This window comes from Rhinichthys klamathensis, unplaced genomic scaffold, assembly GCF_029890125.1.
Source record: "Rhinichthys klamathensis goyatoka isolate OS25496 unplaced genomic scaffold, OSU_Roscu_1.1 h1tg000170l_1, whole genome shotgun sequence".
Taxonomy (NCBI): Eukaryota; Metazoa; Chordata; class Actinopteri; order Cypriniformes; family Leuciscidae; genus Rhinichthys; species Rhinichthys klamathensis.
The window spans coordinates 655,719-676,873 of NW_026606701.1; the positions used below are offsets into that span (position 1 = coordinate 655,719).

The window sequence follows — 21,155 nt, forward strand, 5'->3', positions numbered from 1 at the left end:
TGTAAATCTCTGTGAGATTTCGTTTAAACTGCAAATACATTACTGTTCAAAAATCTTGTAAATCTCTGTAAGATTTCGTTTAAAAGAAATTAATATTGTTATTCTGTACGGATGAATTTAATTGATCAAATTTATAATGTTACAAAAGATTTCTATTTCATATAAATGCTGAACTTTCTGTTCATCAAAAAATCCTGAAATAAATGCATCACATTTTCCACAAAAATATTAAGGAGCAGCAACTGTTGGTAATAATAAGAAATGTTAATTGAGCACCAAATCAGCATATTAAACTGATTACTGAAGAATCATGTGACACTGAAGACTGGAGTAATGATGCTGAAAATAGGAATAAATTACATTTTAAAATACATAAAATGAAAAACAGTTATTTTAAATTAATAATAATATTTCACAATATTACTGTTTTTACTGTATTTTTTTTAATCAAATAAGTGCAGTCTTGGTGAGCATAAGAGACTTCTTTCCAAAATGTTAACCTACATAATAGCTTATTTGACTGATTCGAGTTGAGTTGATTCTCTCCTGTCTCTTTAGCACATGCAGAGGAAATTTGACTCTATTACCCATGCCTCAGTACGCTTCCTTGGGGAGGGGCTCCAACGAATGGGAAACCAGTTCCTTAGCTCTCTAGAGGTCATGACCTCCTGCTCCCAGTGCCCTACAGTCCTGCTGGATGCTGAAACTGTGAGTTTATGCATTTAGAGTGCACTTCCTCTCCACCTCACACCTGAATACTTAAAATGCTCATAATACTTAAAATACCTGAAGACAGTGGGAGATCACAGTTTATTGTCATTGCATTTAGGGGTAGTTACATTTGCCTGTTTACACAAAGCTTATGTCAAATCATTTATCTATACGTGTGATAGTGTGACATAATTGCTATATTTAGTGAAGTGTGTGTGTATGTGTGTTTTAGCTGGTCTCCTGTGGGCTTTTGGAGACACTAAAGTTCAGTGTGTTGGAGTTACAAGAGCATCTGGACACTTACAACAGCAAGAGAGAAGCAGCCGAACAGGTGACTAACTTAAACAATATCAGACACTTTAACTACAAACCATGTGTAATGCTTTTTAAAAGTCACCATGAAACCAAAATGCTCAATCTTATTTTTATTGAATATTGCATGAATGAATGATTTATTCGTGCACGTAATTTTTTTTTTTATTATTCATGTGCCCTCGTAATTAAAAACATTAATTTCCCCTTACATCTCTTCTCTGATTGCGTGTGCATCTGTGTAAGGGCGGGAAGATAAAACCCCATTAAATAATGGGGTCCCATTCACAGAGCATTTGAACGGAGTGGAGCGGTGAGAATCTCAGCTCCTCGCTCACGAAACTGTTCACCCCTCCGCTCCGCCGCTCAAAGCCACATCACTCATTATCGCTCAGCGCTCAACGCAGTTTGCTTCGCGCTCCACTCAAATCGCTCGTTGAGAGACTGATATTGAAAGGGATCTCACATTAACCCCCTGGGGTCGGCTATCGCGCCGGCGCGATTGTCTCGCTTTTTTTCTTATCAGTGTAAAAGAGACTCAAAATACTCGGTTAATTTTGATCTTACATATAAGTGTTGTACATCATTAGATCCTGTTAAGTTTCTATTTTTTTTGTGGATACTCACAATAAATACAAAGTGTTGTGCTTTTCACCAAATAAAGAAAAACAAACATGATGCGAGTTCTGCGTTCTCTCTGTCAGTGAAGTCCATTCTGAAACGCGTCCTAAAATTAACTGTAACTCCGCGATTACTTGTCACACAGGCACGAGAGGTTTTTCTTTATGAAGCTTAAATTCTCTTCTTTTAAATGAAGTAATTTATATAAAAAACAAATATTCTCAGTTTATGCAATCTGTATGAAAAGAGAGTGCTGTCAGTATTTTTTTCCCCAGCTCATTACACTTCATTACGCGTTAATCTGACACGCCCACGGAGGACGCGCGCTATTCAAACGCAAATGTCGAGGCAAGCCATGACAATGCCCACATCAGCCGTTCCACCGCGGCGGTAAAATGTGTGGTGTATTTGCTGCCTTTTACCGCTAAGAGGCGCTACAATCATAGACTCTGAAAAGTGTTCGTTTATTCTCTCTAATGCGTAATCTGCTGCGGCACCGCGCTGATTCAGAGCGATTGAAAGCTGGTAGCAGAAGAATTCAACAAGTGAAACGTAGTTAAAATAATTCATAATCACAATACTGAAATTAGGCTACTGAAATGTAATTGAATAAATAATGAAAACATTTCAACATAAAACATTGCAATAAAAACATTTAGGCTACATGAATGAGGCTTTACAACTTTATCAGCGTACAGACGATAGCTCAGTGATCAACGCAACGACACGAGCTTCGAGGAGCTTCATTCGACCCGAGATCGAATCTCAATGTAGCATACATGTTGTTAACCGATGTTGTCCTACGTTTATATTTTCCCACCTTGATGCTTAAATAGGTAACTGTTTATATCTGTTTACTTATTTAAAGTCAAGAGTATTGTTTGATTATCATTACAACATAAATTTGCTACATTCCTGTAGAACCGCAGCCGCTGCACAAACGACAAAATGTCTTTGCGTCATTACGTCACATCTGTACACATAAAGAAGGAGTCTCGGCTAGTATAAGCTATATTGCGTGTGAGGATGTTGGAGGTAGAGACTTATAGCCTTTTCTCACAGCACTTGATATAATTAAACTTATCAATTTGATGGCGGATCCAGAAAGGTTCAAACGACGATCATCATCAGTGACAACAGATTTACCCGCTGTAAAATGCAAAAGACTTTGTTCGGACTTCGGAGTGGCTACAGAAAAAAAGAGACTGCAACCGGCCTATGCGAAAACAAGGATAATATCGGAAGGACATTACATGATGTAGTCACGCAATGCTTGCTGACGTTGTTAACATTAACAATTAGAGAACATAGTATAGCTACTTTGCACGGTTTTGCGTGAAATGATAACTTATAAGCAATTGTTAGATTTAATCAGCGCGATTTACTGCAATGTCAGAACCAGAACAAAAGTGAATGTTTCTTACTAGTTCAGATGACATTTCCTGGTGAAAATTCTTATGTTGGTCATACTTCCAAAAAGAATAATCTGTGATTCTGAATGACAATATCCACATCGGCGCGGTGACTGACAGCTGCACACTCTCCTCAAACACTGTGTTCATCCGCGCTGTGCCGTGTCGAGGGTGTTGAACTACAACCCACGTAAAGTTGATAATTCCGCGAATGACTGCAATTGCAGATTTCGAACAGAGATGGCGACAAAGAGGAAAAATGCCGGACTGCAGCTTTAAGTTTGAAACCAAGTTCGAACATTTCAAGGTTTAAATTTTTTAATTTAAAACAGGGTTGCATCTTGTTTAGAGTTTATTTCTTTTGCGATGCAAAATAAGAAACACTAGGCTAATCTTATTCTTGCGACATTTTAAATTTGTATTGCCAAAGAAATTACAGCTAAATTAAACAATTAAAACAGTAGGCCTACAAAACGAAAATTGTCCAAAGAAACATAATTAAATTAAAAACATGCGTTTCTCTTTGCCTCTCTCGCACTGGATCTCTTTTTAACAAGTTTATTTAGTCTCCCTCGCTGCGCGCGCGGGTCTCTCTCTCGAAATTAAACATTTCAGGGTAAAAACACATCATACAGCTGATAATACTGTATATGTCGCTGCGTGTCAGCCATACAAATCACGAAAAAATTATTTAACCTTTAATTGTTGCTTCAAAGACACAGCATGCCTTGTTGAATTCACCTTACAATAACTTCAATTGAAATTTTGTGTGAAAAAAACTTTAATTAGGCTACAATAAATAAACTACAATATTTATAATTTAATAAGATATGGGGTCTACATTTGGACACAGATTTATCCTTACAATAATTTTGCCTGGGTGGCTATCCGACACTCTCCATATGAAAGAGGAACATTAACACCTTTGTCCAGCAACTGTCCCTCCAACCCCCCCACAGGCTATCGGAGTCTGAGGCTGACTTAACACAAAGAGAAGTCGCAATTCACACTTAAATCGCTATTCTAGACAGTGTTGATAATGAAGGAATTAAATGATTTAAGTTACATGTAGCCTAGTGATATTTCTGTCACAAAAGTTTATTACTAAATATTAATGAAATAAAACTACCAATAATTGATGAAATAAAACTGGTTTGGGCCAGCTTTTTCCAAGCAAAACTAAATATAATCTGAAAAAACGCATGTTAATTTGTTGTCATGAACAAAATGTTCAACTCAATATTAAATTCTACAGGGATTTTTGGATCCTTACAAGGCATGCAATTTGTGAATTAAGTTTTTATTTTATTTTGTATTATTCAAATAAATATCGAAACACGGTGCTTCGTGGTAATGCTGCTAAATTAAATAACATTTATAGAACAATTATGAACTTAAATGAAACAATATCGCAACATTTCGACAAATACATTATTTGATTTGTTTTTACATTTTAATTCAGGGCGATTTAGCCTACATAGAGCGAGATTTTCACCCTTGTCTTGTCATTTTCTCATTGGGAAGCGCTTACATTGCATGTTTGAGTAGATCCTCTGTAGGCCTATACTGTTTTTGTCGTTAGTCTATATGAATACAAGTTTACAGTTTTGAACGATATAAGCCTACTCTTATCTGTATGACCAAAAAATTACGGGGGGGATTAAAATAATTCAGCAGAAGCAGGGATGTTTAGACCAGAAGGAAATCCTAGTCCCCCCTGGCAAATCACACTTTACTTAAAACCATGTTTTTAAAAACTCTAGGTTGTAGGGAACAGACCTCTCTGCCATGCGCGCGCATGGTTTGGAGCACAATATCTGTCTCGCATGCACGCTCGCTCTAGATAGATTACGGGATATTTTAACTAATTTGCGGTATAACTAGTCGATCACGAGTGGCTCAACAGGTAGATCTATAGATAAACTATATCTTTTAGGAATTTGACCGACCGAGTTGACACTTCAGCGTGAGAAATCGGGGGTGTGGCGTGAGAGCGTGAGATTTGGGTCAATTGCGTGAGTAGCCTACTCTCACGCTCAATGCGTGAGAGTTGGCAGCCCTGAAAAAAAAATATATATATATATATAGTATATATATATATATATATAGGCTATATATAATTAATTTTTTTACATAACTGCTTTTGAAATTACGATTGGTAGCCTATTATTATACAGATGCAAAGTCGTTCTGTTGGATACTATTTTTTTTCCTTAGTGTAAAATGGAAATGCATGATAATTGTATTTTATAAATATAAGCAAAAAAAAACTGTATGGTGTAACAGAGTTTTAGAGCTAGACAAACCAAAATAAATATAAAAAATACAGCAGACCTTGTTTGTGCGGGATTTGAACCCGTGTCATCTTGATGATGAACCCTAAGTTCTACCGCTCGGCTATGAATTTTCTCACTGAGAAATACCCAAACGTCTGTTTCTCACATGAGCGATTTTTTCATTTAGCCTGTGAGTGTAGGCCTATACTTTAGCCTTTTGCAGTTTTAAAAGATTATATCTTATCTGTATGACCAACAATTACGGAGTAAGCTATATAAATGTTTGTTGTAGGCTTATTTGGAAATTACCATAACTTGTAGTATTTCATCCTTAGGCTACAGACATTGGCCCCACTTACGTTTTGCTAAATGTCCCTTTGCGCCACCTGGCGGTCGTTTCGCGAACGACTTTGAAATGCGACTGGTTTATTTTTACCGCGGTGGATGGCTAAAAATGGTATGTGGATGGCTAAAAGGTGTGACTAAAAATGTGCTTTTGGCTTTCATTTATATTTTGATTGTTTGTATATATATACACACTACCGTTCAAAAGTTTGGGGTCGGTACGATTTTAAATACTTTTAAAAGAATTCTCTTCTGCTAACCATGGCTGCGCTTATTTGATTAAAAATACAACAAAAATCAGTTATAGTATTAAATATTATTCCAGTGTAAATCAGCTGTTTTCTGTGTGAATATATAGTAAAGTGTAATTTATTCCTGTGATCAAAGCTGAATTTTCAGCATCACCAGTGTCAGTGTCTTCAGTGTCAAATGATCCTTCACAAATCAGTATAATATGAGGATTTGATGCTCAAGAAACATTTATTATTATTATCAATGTTGAAACAGTTGTTGGTCTGTCAGTTGTACAGTTTTTTTTTTTTTTTTTTGGATTCTTTGATTAATAGGGTTAGGGTTAGAATCTTTTGTAACATTATAAATGTCTTTACTGTCACTTTCGATCAAATTAATTATTCCTTGATAAATAAAAGTATTGATTTCTTTCCTCCAAAAAATAAAAATAAAATTCTCACTGACACCAAACTTTTGAACGGTAGTGTGTATATATATATATATATATATATATATATATATATGTGTGTGTGTGTGTGTGTGTGTGTGTGTGTGTGTGTATACATATTTATTTATTTATTTAAATATATATATTGTCCTTGCATTCTTTCTTGTGTGACACCACTGAATGAGAGGCTCATTAGTATGCAGTCTGCTCAGGTGAGAACTGCCTAATTATTCATGAGGGGGTTGGGCCGTTCCGCCCATCCGCATATTGCCTTTGCAAACAAAAAAATGTTTTTCACAATTTAAAACAATCTATTGTTTTATGTGAATGATTAGGCAGAATGATTTTCAGATCAATTCGAAGCAAAAACTCTAGGCGACAACATCCACTAGTCAAAAGTCTTGTGGACAGATATTTAGTATGTTATTTGTGGCCTTATATTAGAAACTTTATTTTTTAGTTTTTTCAATAACCACGCATAAACAATATTCTCTCAACAATACAAACATGTATTAACATGTTGTTCACATATTATGGTAGCCCTGTGTGTGCTATATAGAGTGTAATTTCACCTGTGCCATTAATATGTTTATAAGCAACTGAAAAAAGCAGAAATGTCAGAGCATACCAAAACATCTCAAGGACCCTGAAAACACCTCAGACCCCAGAGGGTTAACTACTCACTTTCATATCCTTACTGTGGCAGTTTCATATCACTACTCACTACTCACTTCTACTCACTTTCATATCCTTACTGTTCGTATCCAGCTGTGGCGGTATAACAGTTTACGCGGTTGCCCAGAGATGTGGCTCGTCGCACGTGAGGCTGTAGTGTGTGTGTGTGTGTGAGCGTCCCTACCGGCCAGATAGAAAATATGTGGAAAAGATCAGACGTGTACCTACCTATGTACCAGACTCGATGCCAAAAGCACGCGATGCAATATTTTCGACAAGATAATTGCTGCCAAGACCTGCAACTCGATAAATCTGATAAGGCACTTAACAGCGCACAGAATACACGTAAGAGTAGAAAGTTTATCCGTCTTCGACTGCAAGAACTGGAGCGCGTCACAAATGAACCGAAACTTGGCGTATAGGATACTTGCCTCACAGACGTGACAAATAGGCCTATAGACGGTCAAAATATGTCTACTTTTAAACGAAACAATTAGAAATAAATAGTTTGATTATGTAATCCATATAGCGCGCGCGCGTGTTCACTACTGCAGGAATGTCGAGTCAGCATCGCCATATTCATCTTTGCAGCCAACACACTCAGTAGACACTTGTTTATTAATAAACAATTAAAATATCTCCTTGCTATTTTTTCCCCGACACATTTTTTCTTTTGCCAGTGCTTTGCGGCACGCTTTATGCGTGCTGAGCGCGAGGCATTTATCCCCGCCCCCAGTAGCCTATATTTAATTAAATTCACATTTATTTGTATAGCATTTTTATAATACATATGTAGTACATATCGTTTAAAAGCAGCTTTAAAGAAAATGCATGTGTCTAAATTACAATTTAGAGTGATCTGTTATCAGAGGCGACTATGTGTAATGCATTTCAATACATTTTCACTCAGTTTCATTGTTAAACAATGCATTCATTGTTAAACAATGCCAACTACTGTTGCTTTTATTGTGCTATATAAATAAAAGGTGATTGATTAAGTTAAGGCAGAAACAATGAGGTCATTGAAGTAAAGAATAGGCTACATGTTGTTAAATGATTAGGAAACATAAAACTTTAACATTGGTGCTTTTTTACAGACTCAAATATGAGTGTAAAAAAGTCAACAAACTGAAAAAATAAAAGTTTTTTTTTTTTTAGATTATGTAATATTGTTAAAACGGATTTCATAAAATTGGTATAGAAAAAAGTATCGTTCAGGAATCGGCATCGAAGTCAAGGTATCGGTATCGATATCGAAAATTTTGTTACGATACCCAGCCCTAATTAAGACAGAAGCGGTGGACTGATTTTCAGCTGGAAAGTATATAAATAACCTGGGCATTTTCTGTGCAGTTTGTTCGTCAAAGCTTCATCTTTAAACCCATCTTTAAAGGGTTATGCAATGGAGGAGAGACAGCAGTGGAGAATAAGCTGACAGTGCAGGATCATAAAATGCTCCTTGACGTCTCTTTGCAATTATTGTTGGCTACTAAATCATATCAGGACGTGAGTTGATTTAGCCAGCGCTAGCTTCCGTCAGCTCCCATCTCTTCGTGCACGGTCACTAAGAATAGCCTCACGGAGCCCCTAAATCATTTAGCTGGGCGGACAGGCTGCAGGAAGGGGAGCAGAGGGGCCAGATGGGATAGTGGATGACTAGGGGACAGTAATTGGATGAGACACTGGCACTGCCTCTAGCATTATGTCCCGACCCCCTCTGTGCTTAAACAGACCCTCTTTAATTTGCTAAGTAGTTCACTCTTATTAAATTTACCTCACACACACACTCCCATACAAACTAGTTGTTTCTCTCTCCATTTCTGTTTCGCACTCACAGAAACGTCATCTGTCATCTCTCACATTCACCAATAACATCAGAAATTTACACCTGCACTTGGTTAACAAGGTAACTCATCTCTTCTCCTCCTTGCAGTGGTTGGATAACTGCAGAAAGACTTTCGGTGATAAAGACAGTAACCAGCGACCCAACACTCAAGCTCAGGTATGAAAAAAACTCACATCACTGCATGTCTTTTTCAGCATGCAAACGTGAACATTTGTGCTCTCAATATTTCTATTTATCTCTGAGAAATAAATAAGAATTTAAGAACATCTGTAAGAGTGTAGGCAAAGGTGATTCGAGGGCAACTGATTTTCACAGCTTTCTACCACTCATAACCAGATCCACACAGAATCTGTGCAAGCCAAACTCACCACAGATTTCTACAGTATGTATATGTCTTTTTTAAATGTTAAAAGTTCTGCACATCCCTCTCATCCACACAATTTAGCAGGATCCCCCCCAAAAGACTGGAATAATGACTGCTAAAAATTCAGCTTTGCCACCACTGGAATTAATTGCATTTTAAAATATATTAAATAATATTTATATTACTGTTTAGATGTATCTTATATCAAATAAATGCAGCCTTGGTGAGCATAGGAGACTTCTTAAAAAAAAAAAAAAATATATATATATATATATATATATATATATATATATATATATATATATATATATATATATATATATATATACACTACCGTTCAAAAGTTTGGGGTCAGTGAGAATTTTATTTTTATTTTTTGTAGGAAAGAAATCAATACTTTTATTTATCAAGGAATAATTAATTTGATCGAAAGTGACAGTAAAGACATTTATAATGTTACAAAATTCAGCTTTGATCACAGGAATAAATTACACTTTACTATATATTCACACAGAAAACAGCTGATTTACACTGGAATAATATTTAATACTATAACTGATTTTTGTTGTATTTTTAATCAAATAAGCGCAGCCATGGTTAGCAGAAGAGAATTCTTTTAAAAGTATTTAAAATCGTACCGACCCCAAACTTTTGAACGGTAGTGTATATATATATTATTAAATCTTACCAGCCCCAAACGTTTGAATGGTGTTGTAGATTCTGTCTGTTCCTGCTCATATCTAGTGTGAGAATTATGATTTTGGTAGCTTTGGTAACACTTTTCAATTAGACTCAATCCGTTAACATTATTTAAATACATTAGGTATCATAAACTTACATTATTTACAGCATTTATTAATCTAGATTAATGTTAATCTAGCATCTTTATTTTCTCTGCAACGTCATAGCTTTAAAGTCAGGTTTTGTGATGCCACAGTGGAAATGATTTCTGCCAACATTTCTCTCTCTTACTTGCATTGGTTTCAATCTCTCTCATGCTTTTCTGTCTATTTTGCATATATTTAGGTACGTTACGTATGTTTGAGTGTGCATAAAAAGGGAAAATATGTTCAAAGTAATTTCTCCCCGAATGCATTGCATGTGACTGCAACCTTTATGTCATTTGTTAATTATCAACAGAGCAATATTTCTCTCTCTCTCTCTCTCTCTCTCTCTCTCTCTCTCTCTCTCTCTCTCTCTCTCTCTCTCTCTCTCTCTCTCTCTCTCTCTCTCTCTCTCTCTCTCTCTCTCTCTCTCTCTCTCTCTCTCTCTCTCTCTCTTGTGGTGGTCTTGGGGTGTTGTGAGCTCACTAATTTTTGGTCTTTCTCTCATTTCCTGTGTTTCCTCTTTTTTTTGTGACCGGCTGTCCTTCTTGCTTAGCAAATGGAAATGCTAGCAGTAAGTTATTTATTGTATTTTAGAGCCTGTCGCAATCTTTTCTATTCAGCCACGCACACTGAGCATTCATCTATTCTTCACTGATACATCTGTATAATCATCTTCAACCAATCAGAATTCAGAACAACCCCTACGTCTGATCTCTTAACAACACCACAGACGTGTCCAATTCATGATCATTCATATATCATCACTACAAGCTTCATTAATTCATTATTTAATGCTTCAAATTAGTTCTGCATACTTAGTGTTAACTTTGCTAATGCTAATTTGCTAATTTAAGGTTACTGTGTTTAAATGCTTCTAGAAATCATATTATGCATTCAGTGTGTGAATGGAGTGTGTCCATGGACAGCTGAGTGGAGGATGGGAGAGAAAAGTAGCTTAGATTCCTTGTTCCTGCACTTTTTTGCATGCTCCATCTAACCCATCTGCTCACCGACATATTTTGGATCACTCCATTAAAATCTGAAGTTTTTCAGAAACATCACTCTTTCAGGGTTTTGTTCTGATTAGGGAACCATATATAGTCATACTGCACAAAATGATTCACCAGGGTGTAACCCTTCCTCTCCATCTCAAGTCAGGACGTTCATCCTTCTATCTGTCTATCCCTCCATTTGATCATTCATCTGGCCGTCCGTTCATCTGATCATGCTGTTTTGCTACTGACAGTGCTGATGATTGAAGCTGAAGATGTTGAGGTGATGGTGTCATGATCTTTCTTTCTCTCTCTATCTCTATCTCTAGGAGCTGGAGTTGTGTCGACGGCTGTATAAACTCCATTTCCAGCTCCTACTGCTCTTTCAGGCCTACTGCAAACTCATCAGCAGAGTGGACACCATCAAGAGAGAGGCGGAGGTTTGTATCTGCTGTGTTTCCTTGTATAGTTAGAAGCTCTTATAGTATATTTTGATTAGATACTTAAGATATGATTGTAGAATAGTCTGGACAACGATATGAATGTAACCATGATTTTAGGCCCCACAATGTTAATAAGCTGCTCTCTTGATAAATGTTTCTTTTTAAAAACATCCCAGCTGGCACACCCCTTTTAAATAGAGGCAGGATGGGTTGATAAAATTAAAGATAAGCCAATGAATGCTTATTGATTGAGAAAAGTTGTAAACAAGTGGTGAGACTGTATATGAATGAGAAGTTTTGAATGAGAGGGTTAGATGTTCTCCAGGCATTATCTTGGCTTTGCTGTCTGTCTCCACCAATAGACTTTTTGCACGACACTGTTTACACAGGAAACATTATTGCATCCATCATTTTAGAAGGGTTAGTTCACCCAAAAGATAAAAATGTTGTCATCAACCTTCATGTCATTCTAATCTAAACCCATAAAACTTTTTTTCATCTTTGAAACTCAAATGAAGATACATACAGTACATCAAATATGGAAGCTCAGCCATACTTGCTTACAACCCTTATTTGTTCTTGCACGTCAAGCAAGCACATTTGAGCTTGAGGTCAACATATTTGATGTCTTCTATGTTTATATGTGAATAAAAGCATAAATTGAATCTGTTTATCATATAAATTGTTTGTCTCCTCAAAAGACTTGGATTTCTGACCTGGAGTTGAATGGATTTATTTTATGATGTCTTTTTGAAATCTTTGAAGCATCAGTGTTTTGGTAAAAAGACTTTAAATGGAGAGACAGAAATCTCTCAGCTTTCATTAAAAATATCTTTATTTGTGTTTTTAAAATTAATGAAAGCCTTATGGGTTTGAAACGACATGAGGGTGGGTGATTTGATGACAAAATCTTTTTGGTGAACAATCTTTTTTGTATGTAGAATTACATTAAAAGGACATCTTTGACTATTGCAACACATAGCTACTTTTTTTCAGCATCTCAAGGCAAGATTGTTGCAACTTTAAGATGGCGTGTCAATACATGAACAGATGGATGGATGGATTTGATTTGATTTGATTTGATTTACTTTATTAATCCACAGGGGGAAATTTATGTGTCACAACAGCATAGAAATACAATGAATAAATAAACAACAACAAACAACATACACAACAGCAACAAGTCTTGTTCTCAAGTATCAATTTTTCAAAGCACCATGATTATATACGACCAGAATAAATACATAAATATATATATATCATCTCACATAACACTGATTATAAAATCTAATTGCGGTTGGGAGAAAAGACTTTCTAAAACGCTCTTTGTAGCAGCGTGGATGAATTAATCTTGAGCTGTAGGTACTCACAAAAGCTCGAGATATTTCATTAAGAGGATGACAGTCATGATTGATCATAAGAGAAAGATTCCCAATCATTCTATCCTGCACTATCTCCTCTAAAGTGGGTAATACACTCCCCACGACAGAGCCTGCCTTCTTTATGAGTTTATTTAACTTATTCTTCTCCTTTTCCATCAGTCCCCCTCCCCAACATGTGATAGAATACAAAATCACAGATGAGACTACAGAGTCATAGAATGTCTTAAGTAGTACCTGACGTACCCCAAAGGATCTCAGAAGACCAGTTGAGCTTGTTGTTCAGATATACACCCAAATACTTGTACGTTGTTACAATCTCAACTTCTGACTCTCTTAAGTTTACTGGTACCGCTTTCTGAGGAAGTCTACTAAAATCAACCACTATTTCCTTTGTCTTACTGGCATTTAGCCTGAGACCGTTTTTATCACACCAGCCCACAAAGCTCTTTATTAGCTCCCTATATTCACTCTCATCGTGGTGCTTTATATGGAAGGAAGGAAGGAAGGAAGGAAGGAAGGAAGGAAGGAAGGAAGGAAGGAAGGAAGGAAGGAAGGAAGGAAGGAAGGAAGGAAGGAAGGAAGGAAGGAAGGAAGGAAGGAAGGAAGGAAGGAAGGAAGGAAGGAAGGAAGGAAGGAAGGAAGGAAGGAAGGAAGGAAGGAAGGAAGGAAGGAAGGAAGGAAGGAAGGAAGGAAGGAAGGAAGGAAGGAAGGAAGTATAGACAGAAGATGGTCAGTTTTCTTTTTGGATTTTGTGGTAGTTTGTGTTAATGTGTGCCAGTATGGACACATAAAGGTCTGACTGCAAATAATGCTCTTAGTGCAGCATAACTTTATTAAGCTCACTGAGGGAGACTGATATGCTTAACACAGACCAGAGCAAAGCCATTCAGCCTATCGCTCATCAATACAAACTCACTTACACTTTATAGACCGTACACATACACACACAGACCTCAGCAACCTCTGTTATGTAGAAAGAATATAACAGTTCTCTTATGTTCAGCTTGGGGCAGACACAGTTTTGTTATGTTGCTGGTGACGTGACTAAATATGCACTGCCTGAGGAATTCAATGCGTTTATGCTTAATATGACATGACTATGGTGTGCTTTAATGGTGTGTCAGCTGATTGATTTTGTATTGGCGAATTGGTCGGTTTTCAGGTGTGTTTTTTTTTTTTTTTTTGTGAGTATTGACTAAATGTTGATTTAAAATGACATGCTTGTGTTTTTTCAGGTAACTAACATGTCAGAGGAGCTGGCCATATTAGAGAGCTGTCTGAAGGAGGCGGAGTCAGTAGGTGATGGACAGGAAGGAGTGGGCGAGTTTGAGGTGGACCAGTCGAACACAGAGACGGCCATCCACTCACTTATCGAGAGTCTTAGAGCACGGGACTTCAGCACAGCTATCGCACAAGTTAAAGCCTTCAGGTATGATAAACAGATTAGTTACAGTAAAACAGAAGTAGCAACAGGTATTTTCTTCCGTATTGTAATGTATAGCCAAGTGAAACATAGGGCGGGACTTGGTGGTTGTTTTTATAAGTATTTATAATAAAAACGCCAATATTCCATAAAAAAAAAAAAGAATTGTCCGTTTTGATTTCAAGGTGACTTTAAAGACGCAATGTAACGGAAGTAGCAACAGATCTTTTCTTCCATATTGTGACGTACATTGGATTATCAAAAAAGAAAAAAAATGTAGGGCATAGACTTGATTCCATCCATCAATTGTAAGAAAGCAGCAGGGTTTAAGTTAACTAAACAATTTAATTCCATCATGCATTACCAGAAAGAAGTCTGTTAAAAAATGGACATTTATATCCTCTCATATAACTAGCACCAAGCAATACATCGCATTGAACAGCTCTATCCTTTTATTAATTTTTTGCCCTAACCAGTCTTGACAAGCGATGTGGCATATTGTCAATCACTTACTGTGTATTTACACTGAGTAGCTCTACCCACAGTACAATCTCAGTGGTCCAAAATCATGCTCTACATAGTTTGCTTGTTGAACAGAAACCATATTCTGATTGGCCGATTTCAGAGTGGACAGGCAAATTGCTTGTTGCTGGCAACATCTATTACATCATGTCCAGTTTGGATCCATAATCTAATTAACCATCCATTAACCTCCTCGAGTTCTCTTTTGCATAAATCTGATAGATTCCAGTATGTATTTTCCTCTATAAAGCGCCTTCTATGTCTCTTTCTTCTCTTTATTCCCTCAGGTGCCTGTGGCCTAATGACATATTTGGCAGTGAGAGGGATGATGCCGTGCAGACGCTGCTGCACATTTACTTCAGGCACCAGACTCTGGGTCAGACGGGCTGTTTGGCTGTGGTGGGCCCCAGCAGGGATCTTTCTCAGGCCAGCACGCGCCTCATGGAGCTCAACCTTCAGATCCGTGAAGCTCTCTGCCAGGCTCAGACTCACCCGCACACCCACCAGACGTGCATCCTGTCACCGACCCCCACGGCCCACATCCAGACACAAATCGACACTCAAAACACAGTCCTCATCACTGGACTGTGAGAGCTTCACAAACTCAACTCTCTTCCTCCGGGGTGGTGGGTTTGGGGATTTTCACGTAGACTTCACCTCAAAGGGCTAAAGAATGTGTGGACATTAGTTACTCAAAACTATTACGTACATACCGCGTTTCTCTTCCCCCCCCTTTCTCCAAAATAGTTTAACCTCTTCAGATGTTGTAAAAAGTACGAAGAATGGGACTGGTCGAGAAGCATTTGGAGGGACACTTGGGCGATAATGATGCTAAAATTGAAGCTTTTTGGCGGAATGACCTATGACCTCTGGGTAGTGTCCTTTTTTTAGACTGATCCACATCCGTCTGCCCCATTATGCACTGGGGCAGAGATGGGATTTGAAGCGTTATTGTGAGAATCAGAGTATAGCAATGGATCGGCGAGACTCGCATTGTCAATTGCAAAAAGCATGCTTGAAAGAGAAAAGCCTGCAACAAATATTTTTTTGAGAATTGTATTTTTTAACAGTCTTAGGTTGTAAATGTTAGGATATTTAACAAGTAATTGTAAGCTGGGGGGCCATACCCTCCATTTAAAGAGGTTTATCTGTTTAACTTCGTCGGGGAGAACTTTCTCCGTCGGGGAGAACTTTCAGCTTTCACTGGGCCGCTCTTACAAAACCCTTAAACTATAACCAAATAAGTAGCTGCCTGTAGGAAACCATAGACCCTTGTGTACGCGTGCGATGACGAGTGTTAAGTGCGAGTGCGTTTGACATGGACTGATATTTGCACACCCGTTCTCTCTCATACATGCACGTTAACAAACCGAGATGCACAGGTGAAGTGCAAACTGGCTGCAACTCATGGAAATACCAATAACTTATTTTACTCTGTATATATTTTAGAAAATGTATAGTGTAAAAGCAGTATTTTTCCTTGTACATTTGTGTAATGCACTGTTCAATCAGAGAGAGCTCAGTAGAGGGTAACGACTAATGCAAAAAAATTGCGAGTTGAATAGCTGTTTGGAAGTCATGGGCTGCCCTCCTTTATGATAATACGCCACCTTAATCTTCAATATTTCCCGACGAACGAGCTCGGCTTCTCAGGTCGAGCTTTTGCCATATGCATTCCTTGATACCCACTGTGATCTCCATGTTGGCCCAAAGTCCCCCACCGAGGCCCCGCTGGAGCCCCTGCTGAGGGAAAACTGGGGCTAGTGTTTGTCCATGTTGGCTCTGTCTTAACCCTAGACTCAGGGCTGCACTGAGGGTTTGTGGGCTCTGCGACGCTTCTGAAAGGCACTGCACTTCGCTTGCCGAACTCCCAAGAGACAAAAGCGGTATCCTCAAACGTAGAGGGGAACCGTTTAATCTGTCGTGGCACATTGAGAAATAAAACGTTCACTGTATTCATTCCTCTCAGAGATCTCTTCTGTTGCTTGTTTGGTACATTTTGAATGCTGTTCTTAATTATTTAATGGATATATTATTTACCTGGAAAAATATAGTTTTTATCTAGAGGTGCATTATCTCTTTTTTCTGTTTCCCCCTCTCACATTTCTCTCTGGTTTGTCGTCTGATTTACCTGCTTTTTCCTGTACTGTTAAATAAAAACCTGATTATAAGCAACTCCGGCTGGTTTTCATTTCCTGACGGCCCTCAGTGTTTAATTGTAGATATCCAGTTATTAACCATATAAGCAGTACGTTCTCTTTTTTTTTTTGCTCATTCCATACCAAGTACAACTATATTAGTGCCCACAACAATGGATGACATTATAAGCCTGTGCTGCAGTTATGTCATCTGACACTTTAAAGTTATTGTTCATCAGCTGGAATAAATTGTTCAGAAATGGATTCCAACAGTGTTGTTCCTTTGTGTCAGTACAGTTACAGTTCTACTGTAGATATTATCCTTGGTGTGAATTGGTATTTTTCAGGTTCTGTAGTAGGTGAAACTTTGAATCGGGTTTTTTTTTTTGGTAACAACCCCATACATTGCATAAATACCCAAATTACTGGTTTTGCATTATTTTAAAGTTACCAAACTAACCACAATGGTTAAATATGCAAACCATTTGTTAATTCAATTTAGGTTCTTAACCACTGTACAAACCCATTTCATTGAAACTTGAATTTAAGTTACATGAAATGGTGCAGTTTTTTGGGGGTTTTTTTTATATAAATTAAGCTTCGAAGTTGTAAAATGTGCACTTGTGTTCTGCATGACCTCTGGATTATGCAATTTTAGAAGCTACAGTATATCAAAAAGTATCCGTTAAAAGTGTTTAGCTTTTTAAAGAATAAGCTTAAAATGAACAGACATGAGTCAACTGAACTTGTGTGTTTGGCAGTTCATTTATAACAATGTTTTGAAGGCCTAAAAAATGCTAACTTTTGAAAAAGATGCGGTTATCTCCGTGTAAAATGCAAATTTGTAAAAGCGTCAACGTGCATTACATGTTCAGTTTACGCATAGGGTTTCTTGACAGAGTGACAACTACTGGCATGAATACAGTGTTATTAATCCTTTTCACGGACCTGTGTGAATGGTTATAGTTTTGACAACGTTGTCATCTGTACGTGAAAAACACAAAGATAAAACTTCTGTTTTAGTACATCGTTGTTGTGTAAACGTACCCTAAAAGGAGCCATTCAAATCATCCTTCCGCAAAGCATTCACATAAAACTTTGGTTCCAGATGTGCTAGTAATTGCCATTTTTATTTTTCAGAATTGACACCTGCAGTTACTGCAAGTACTGTACAAATTAAAGCAAAACAAAAACAAATGAGACTGTAGAGACTGATGGACCTGCCTCCCCACTGCAGTATTTGTGGAGCGAGGATGCAGAGACTGAAGTGGACAATCCAGCTGGGCAACAACAAAGCCTGAGCACAGCGGTGCTAAATGATGTATTTGAAGCTGAATGTGCTGTCACAGGAGAGCCGCTTGCCTTTGCAGCGGCCACACAGATCCTGCCGGTGAGGTCTTTTGGGGTCCACATGACGTGATGTTACAGGACATGTGCAGCGAGTCTTCTTACAAGTCTGAAAATGAATATATAATGCAAAGTGCACTGTTTATATATATATATATATATATATATATATGATCTATAAAATACTGCTAAACTATTAACATGCCTAGTTTAGTTCTAGACGGTTCGTCGATAAAATGGACAGTTGATGAGGACAAATTAAAAGTTGAATCAGTTTAAAGGGATAGTTCACTTTGAAATTAATTTTTGGTATGTTTTAGCTTACCTCAAGGGCATCCAAGATGTAGGTGTCTTTGTTTCCGCAGTAGTTTCAATTGATATTTTTAGGTCAAACTCTTGTCTGTCAGTCATATAATGCAGGTCTATGGTCACCACCTCAGAGCATGCACAGAGAAGTCCAAATTAAACATGATTTAATGACTCGTAAATGTAAGTGTTTGAGAAAAGGAACAGTATTTATATCATTTCTACCTCTTGTAACCACAGCCACGTGAGGCTAAACTTCGGTCTGCGCAAGCGCCGGAAGTGATCTCTCGTGAGTGTACGTCACTCATTGTTTACACAGATTTCGGAAGTGTTACCTTTCACTGTGAAGATCTAAACATATTTAGATATATCAAAATCGTCTTCCATTGCGATTTCCTGTATATCAACAGACAACGTTGAATTTTTTTCACAACCATATTTAGATCACTTCCGGCGCCTGCGCAGACCGAAGCGCCCGCGCCCTCAGATCACTTGGACGTGGCTGTGGTTACAAGAGGTAAAAACGATATAAATACTGTTCGTTTTCTCACACAAACCGCTCGTTTCATGTCTGAGGCCATCAATGTGTGTACTTACATTTACGAGTCATTAAATCATGTTTAATTTGGACTTCTCTGTGCATGCTCTTTGAGGTGGTGACCATAGACCTGCATTATATGACTGACAGACAAGAACGGTTTGACCTAAAAATATCAAAATTGAAACTTCTGCGGAAACAAAGACACCTACATCTTGGATGCCCTTGAGGTAAGCTAAAACATACCAAAAATTAATTTCAAAGTGAACTATCCCTTTAAGTGTTGAACCTTCATTTAAGCCATTTTAAGCATCATTTTTGTGTTTTGTTTTTACTTCTACACCCTTGGAAGTTTGCTGTGGTCCCATAGAAAGCCTCAGGCCCTCTAGTTGAGAACAACGGCAGGACTGGCTTACCTGACAGGTTATGTCTTCAACCCGGTATGGATTGAATGATTTCTGACATGTTCTGCAAAACTGCTTGAAATAAACCTTTGAGAGAGACAGTAAAGCGTGAATCAATAGCGATACACTTGCAACAACAGAGGGGGAAAACATCGGTGTGTCTGTTTAACATTTAATTGGGCTATGCATGCAAATTAAAATATGTAGCCATCTATTACCTTATTTGTGCCTTGGACACACCACACATAAGCACTTTCCCAGCGCAGGTTGCAGTCTTTGCAATGATAGAAGCCATACTTCTGCTCCAAAAACTACATTAAAACAAGTTAACACACTGCTGAAAAACTGCATCCACCTTGTTTTTAGAAGGTAGGCCTACTCCATTTGTAAATGTAATCTAATATAATTAATATTCAATTGCACTTTAAATTCAGTGGGGAAAAAACAGACATGATTTTGCGTCAAGGATAATCAACTTCCCCTAACCTGGAATCTCACACGAGCCTTGGACTTGGGTTCGTTTTGTCCGGTTTTCACTGGCTCGTTTCTGTTCTCCTCATTTGTTTCCGTCTGTTTGTTTTCATTTTTTTCTGGACTAAGCGGTTCGTTCACGCTCTCCTCACTCTCTTTGCGTTCGTCTCTCTCAGCACTTTCCACCTTCTCAGCGCGGTCCACCGTCTCCGTGTCCTCCTCCTCCTCCTCTCTGAAGAGGGACACTAGTCTCCTGGACTCGACCGGGGAATACACGGCTTGAGTGCGCGGGAACCGGACGCCGCCGCTGATGGGGCTCCCGGGGGTCTGGACCTCCTGCCGCCGCTGGCGCAGGGCATCACGCTTCCGGGCCAGAAGGGTCCGCGGGCCCAGAGAGCACTGGATGGACGCGTCGGTCTTCGGGTTGACCTGGACCGCGATGTCTTTGGTGTTGGCTTTCCTCAGACGCGGGGTGAGGTTTGGGTTGATCTGAGACAATATGGACTTGAGCTGCGCCCTATGGTAATTATCGAAGTAGTTCTCGCCCTCACCGCAGTTGGCAAAGTAAGCTTTCTGTCTCCAGCTCTTGAACTTGGGGTTTTTGTAAGAATAAGGATTGTAAGAAGAGTAAAGATAGTTGTCGACTGTCTCGTTACCATACATAGCCATTTTTTCGCTTAGCCGAATGTAAAACGCATTGCGGCAGGTTAAGTAGACACAATGACACAGATTGAGGTCAGGTGGTTAATTAACCCCAATTAACGGGATTCACACGGTTTAGTGAAAAAATCCGAAAATATCAGGGACTTTTCAAAAGGGATTTTCCAGACCGGAAAAAGTAACAAACATGTATAATTCTTGTTGGAAAATACGATTTAAATTGTTAGCTGTTTTAAGAACATTTGTGTTTAGCTTAGACCAGTCAGTGCTTGTTTGTCCAAGCAGGTCTACACATCTTGACCAGATGGATCATCTTAATTAGTAATGGACAGTTCCATATTATACTTTTAAAATACATATTTCATTGAATTTGAGAGATTTCACTTGTAACATAATGTGCAGTTCTCAACATAGCCTACATCAAAGAGCTGTCCTTGGATGTAATTGCAATTTGCAACAAT

General features: G+C 38.1%; 2 protein-coding genes across 9 annotated transcripts in view; one reads left to right on the forward strand and one right to left on the reverse strand.

Moving 5' to 3' along the window:
* fryl (furry homolog, like) overlaps positions 1–15,821 on the forward strand; it is a 144,129-nt gene extending 128,308 nt beyond the window's left edge. For 6 of the 8 annotated variants that reach the window (XM_056259821.1, XM_056259815.1, XM_056259817.1 and 3 more), the window contains 7 exons: positions 559–708; positions 944–1,042; positions 8,965–9,033; positions 10,622–10,639; positions 11,390–11,500; positions 14,121–14,314; positions 15,118–15,821. In XM_056259821.1, the coding sequence (XP_056115796.1) occupies positions 559–708; positions 944–1,042; positions 8,965–9,033; positions 10,622–10,639; positions 11,390–11,500; positions 14,121–14,314; positions 15,118–15,421 (945 nt within the window). In that variant the 3' untranslated portion in view covers positions 15,422–15,821. The remainder of the gene's footprint in view (positions 1–558; positions 709–943; positions 1,043–8,964; positions 9,034–10,621; positions 10,640–11,389; positions 11,501–14,120; positions 14,315–15,117) is intronic. The other 2 variants (XM_056259816.1, XM_056259822.1) reach the window with 1 other exon arrangement.
* Positions 15,822–18,079: 2,258 nt separating this feature from the next.
* Positions 18,080–20,784, reverse strand: zar1 (zygote arrest 1). Its single transcript, XM_056259829.1, has 4 exons — positions 20,050–20,784; positions 19,782–19,874; positions 19,576–19,650; positions 18,080–18,424 (listed from the first exon to the last, which is right to left on the reverse strand). Exons 1-4 carry the CDS (start codon positions 20,701–20,703, stop codon positions 18,281–18,283), a joined length of 966 nt encoding a protein of 321 aa, XP_056115804.1. The 5' UTR covers positions 20,704–20,784; the 3' UTR covers positions 18,080–18,280.
* Positions 20,785–21,155: the final 371 nt, after the last annotated feature.

Coding starts and splice junctions, on each gene's coding strand:
- zar1 (XM_056259829.1), bottom strand. CDS start 20,703: ATGGCTATGTATGGTAACGAGACAGTCGACAACTATCTTTACTCTTCT. Junction 19,651..19,781: donor GTGTCCAAGGCACAAATAAG/GTAATAGATGGC, acceptor TCTCTCTCAAAG/GTTTATTTCAAGCAGTTTTG. Junction 18,425..19,575: donor TTGAAGACATAACCTGTCAG/GTAAGCCAGTCC, acceptor ATTCATTTTCAG/ACTTGTAAGAAGACTCGCTG.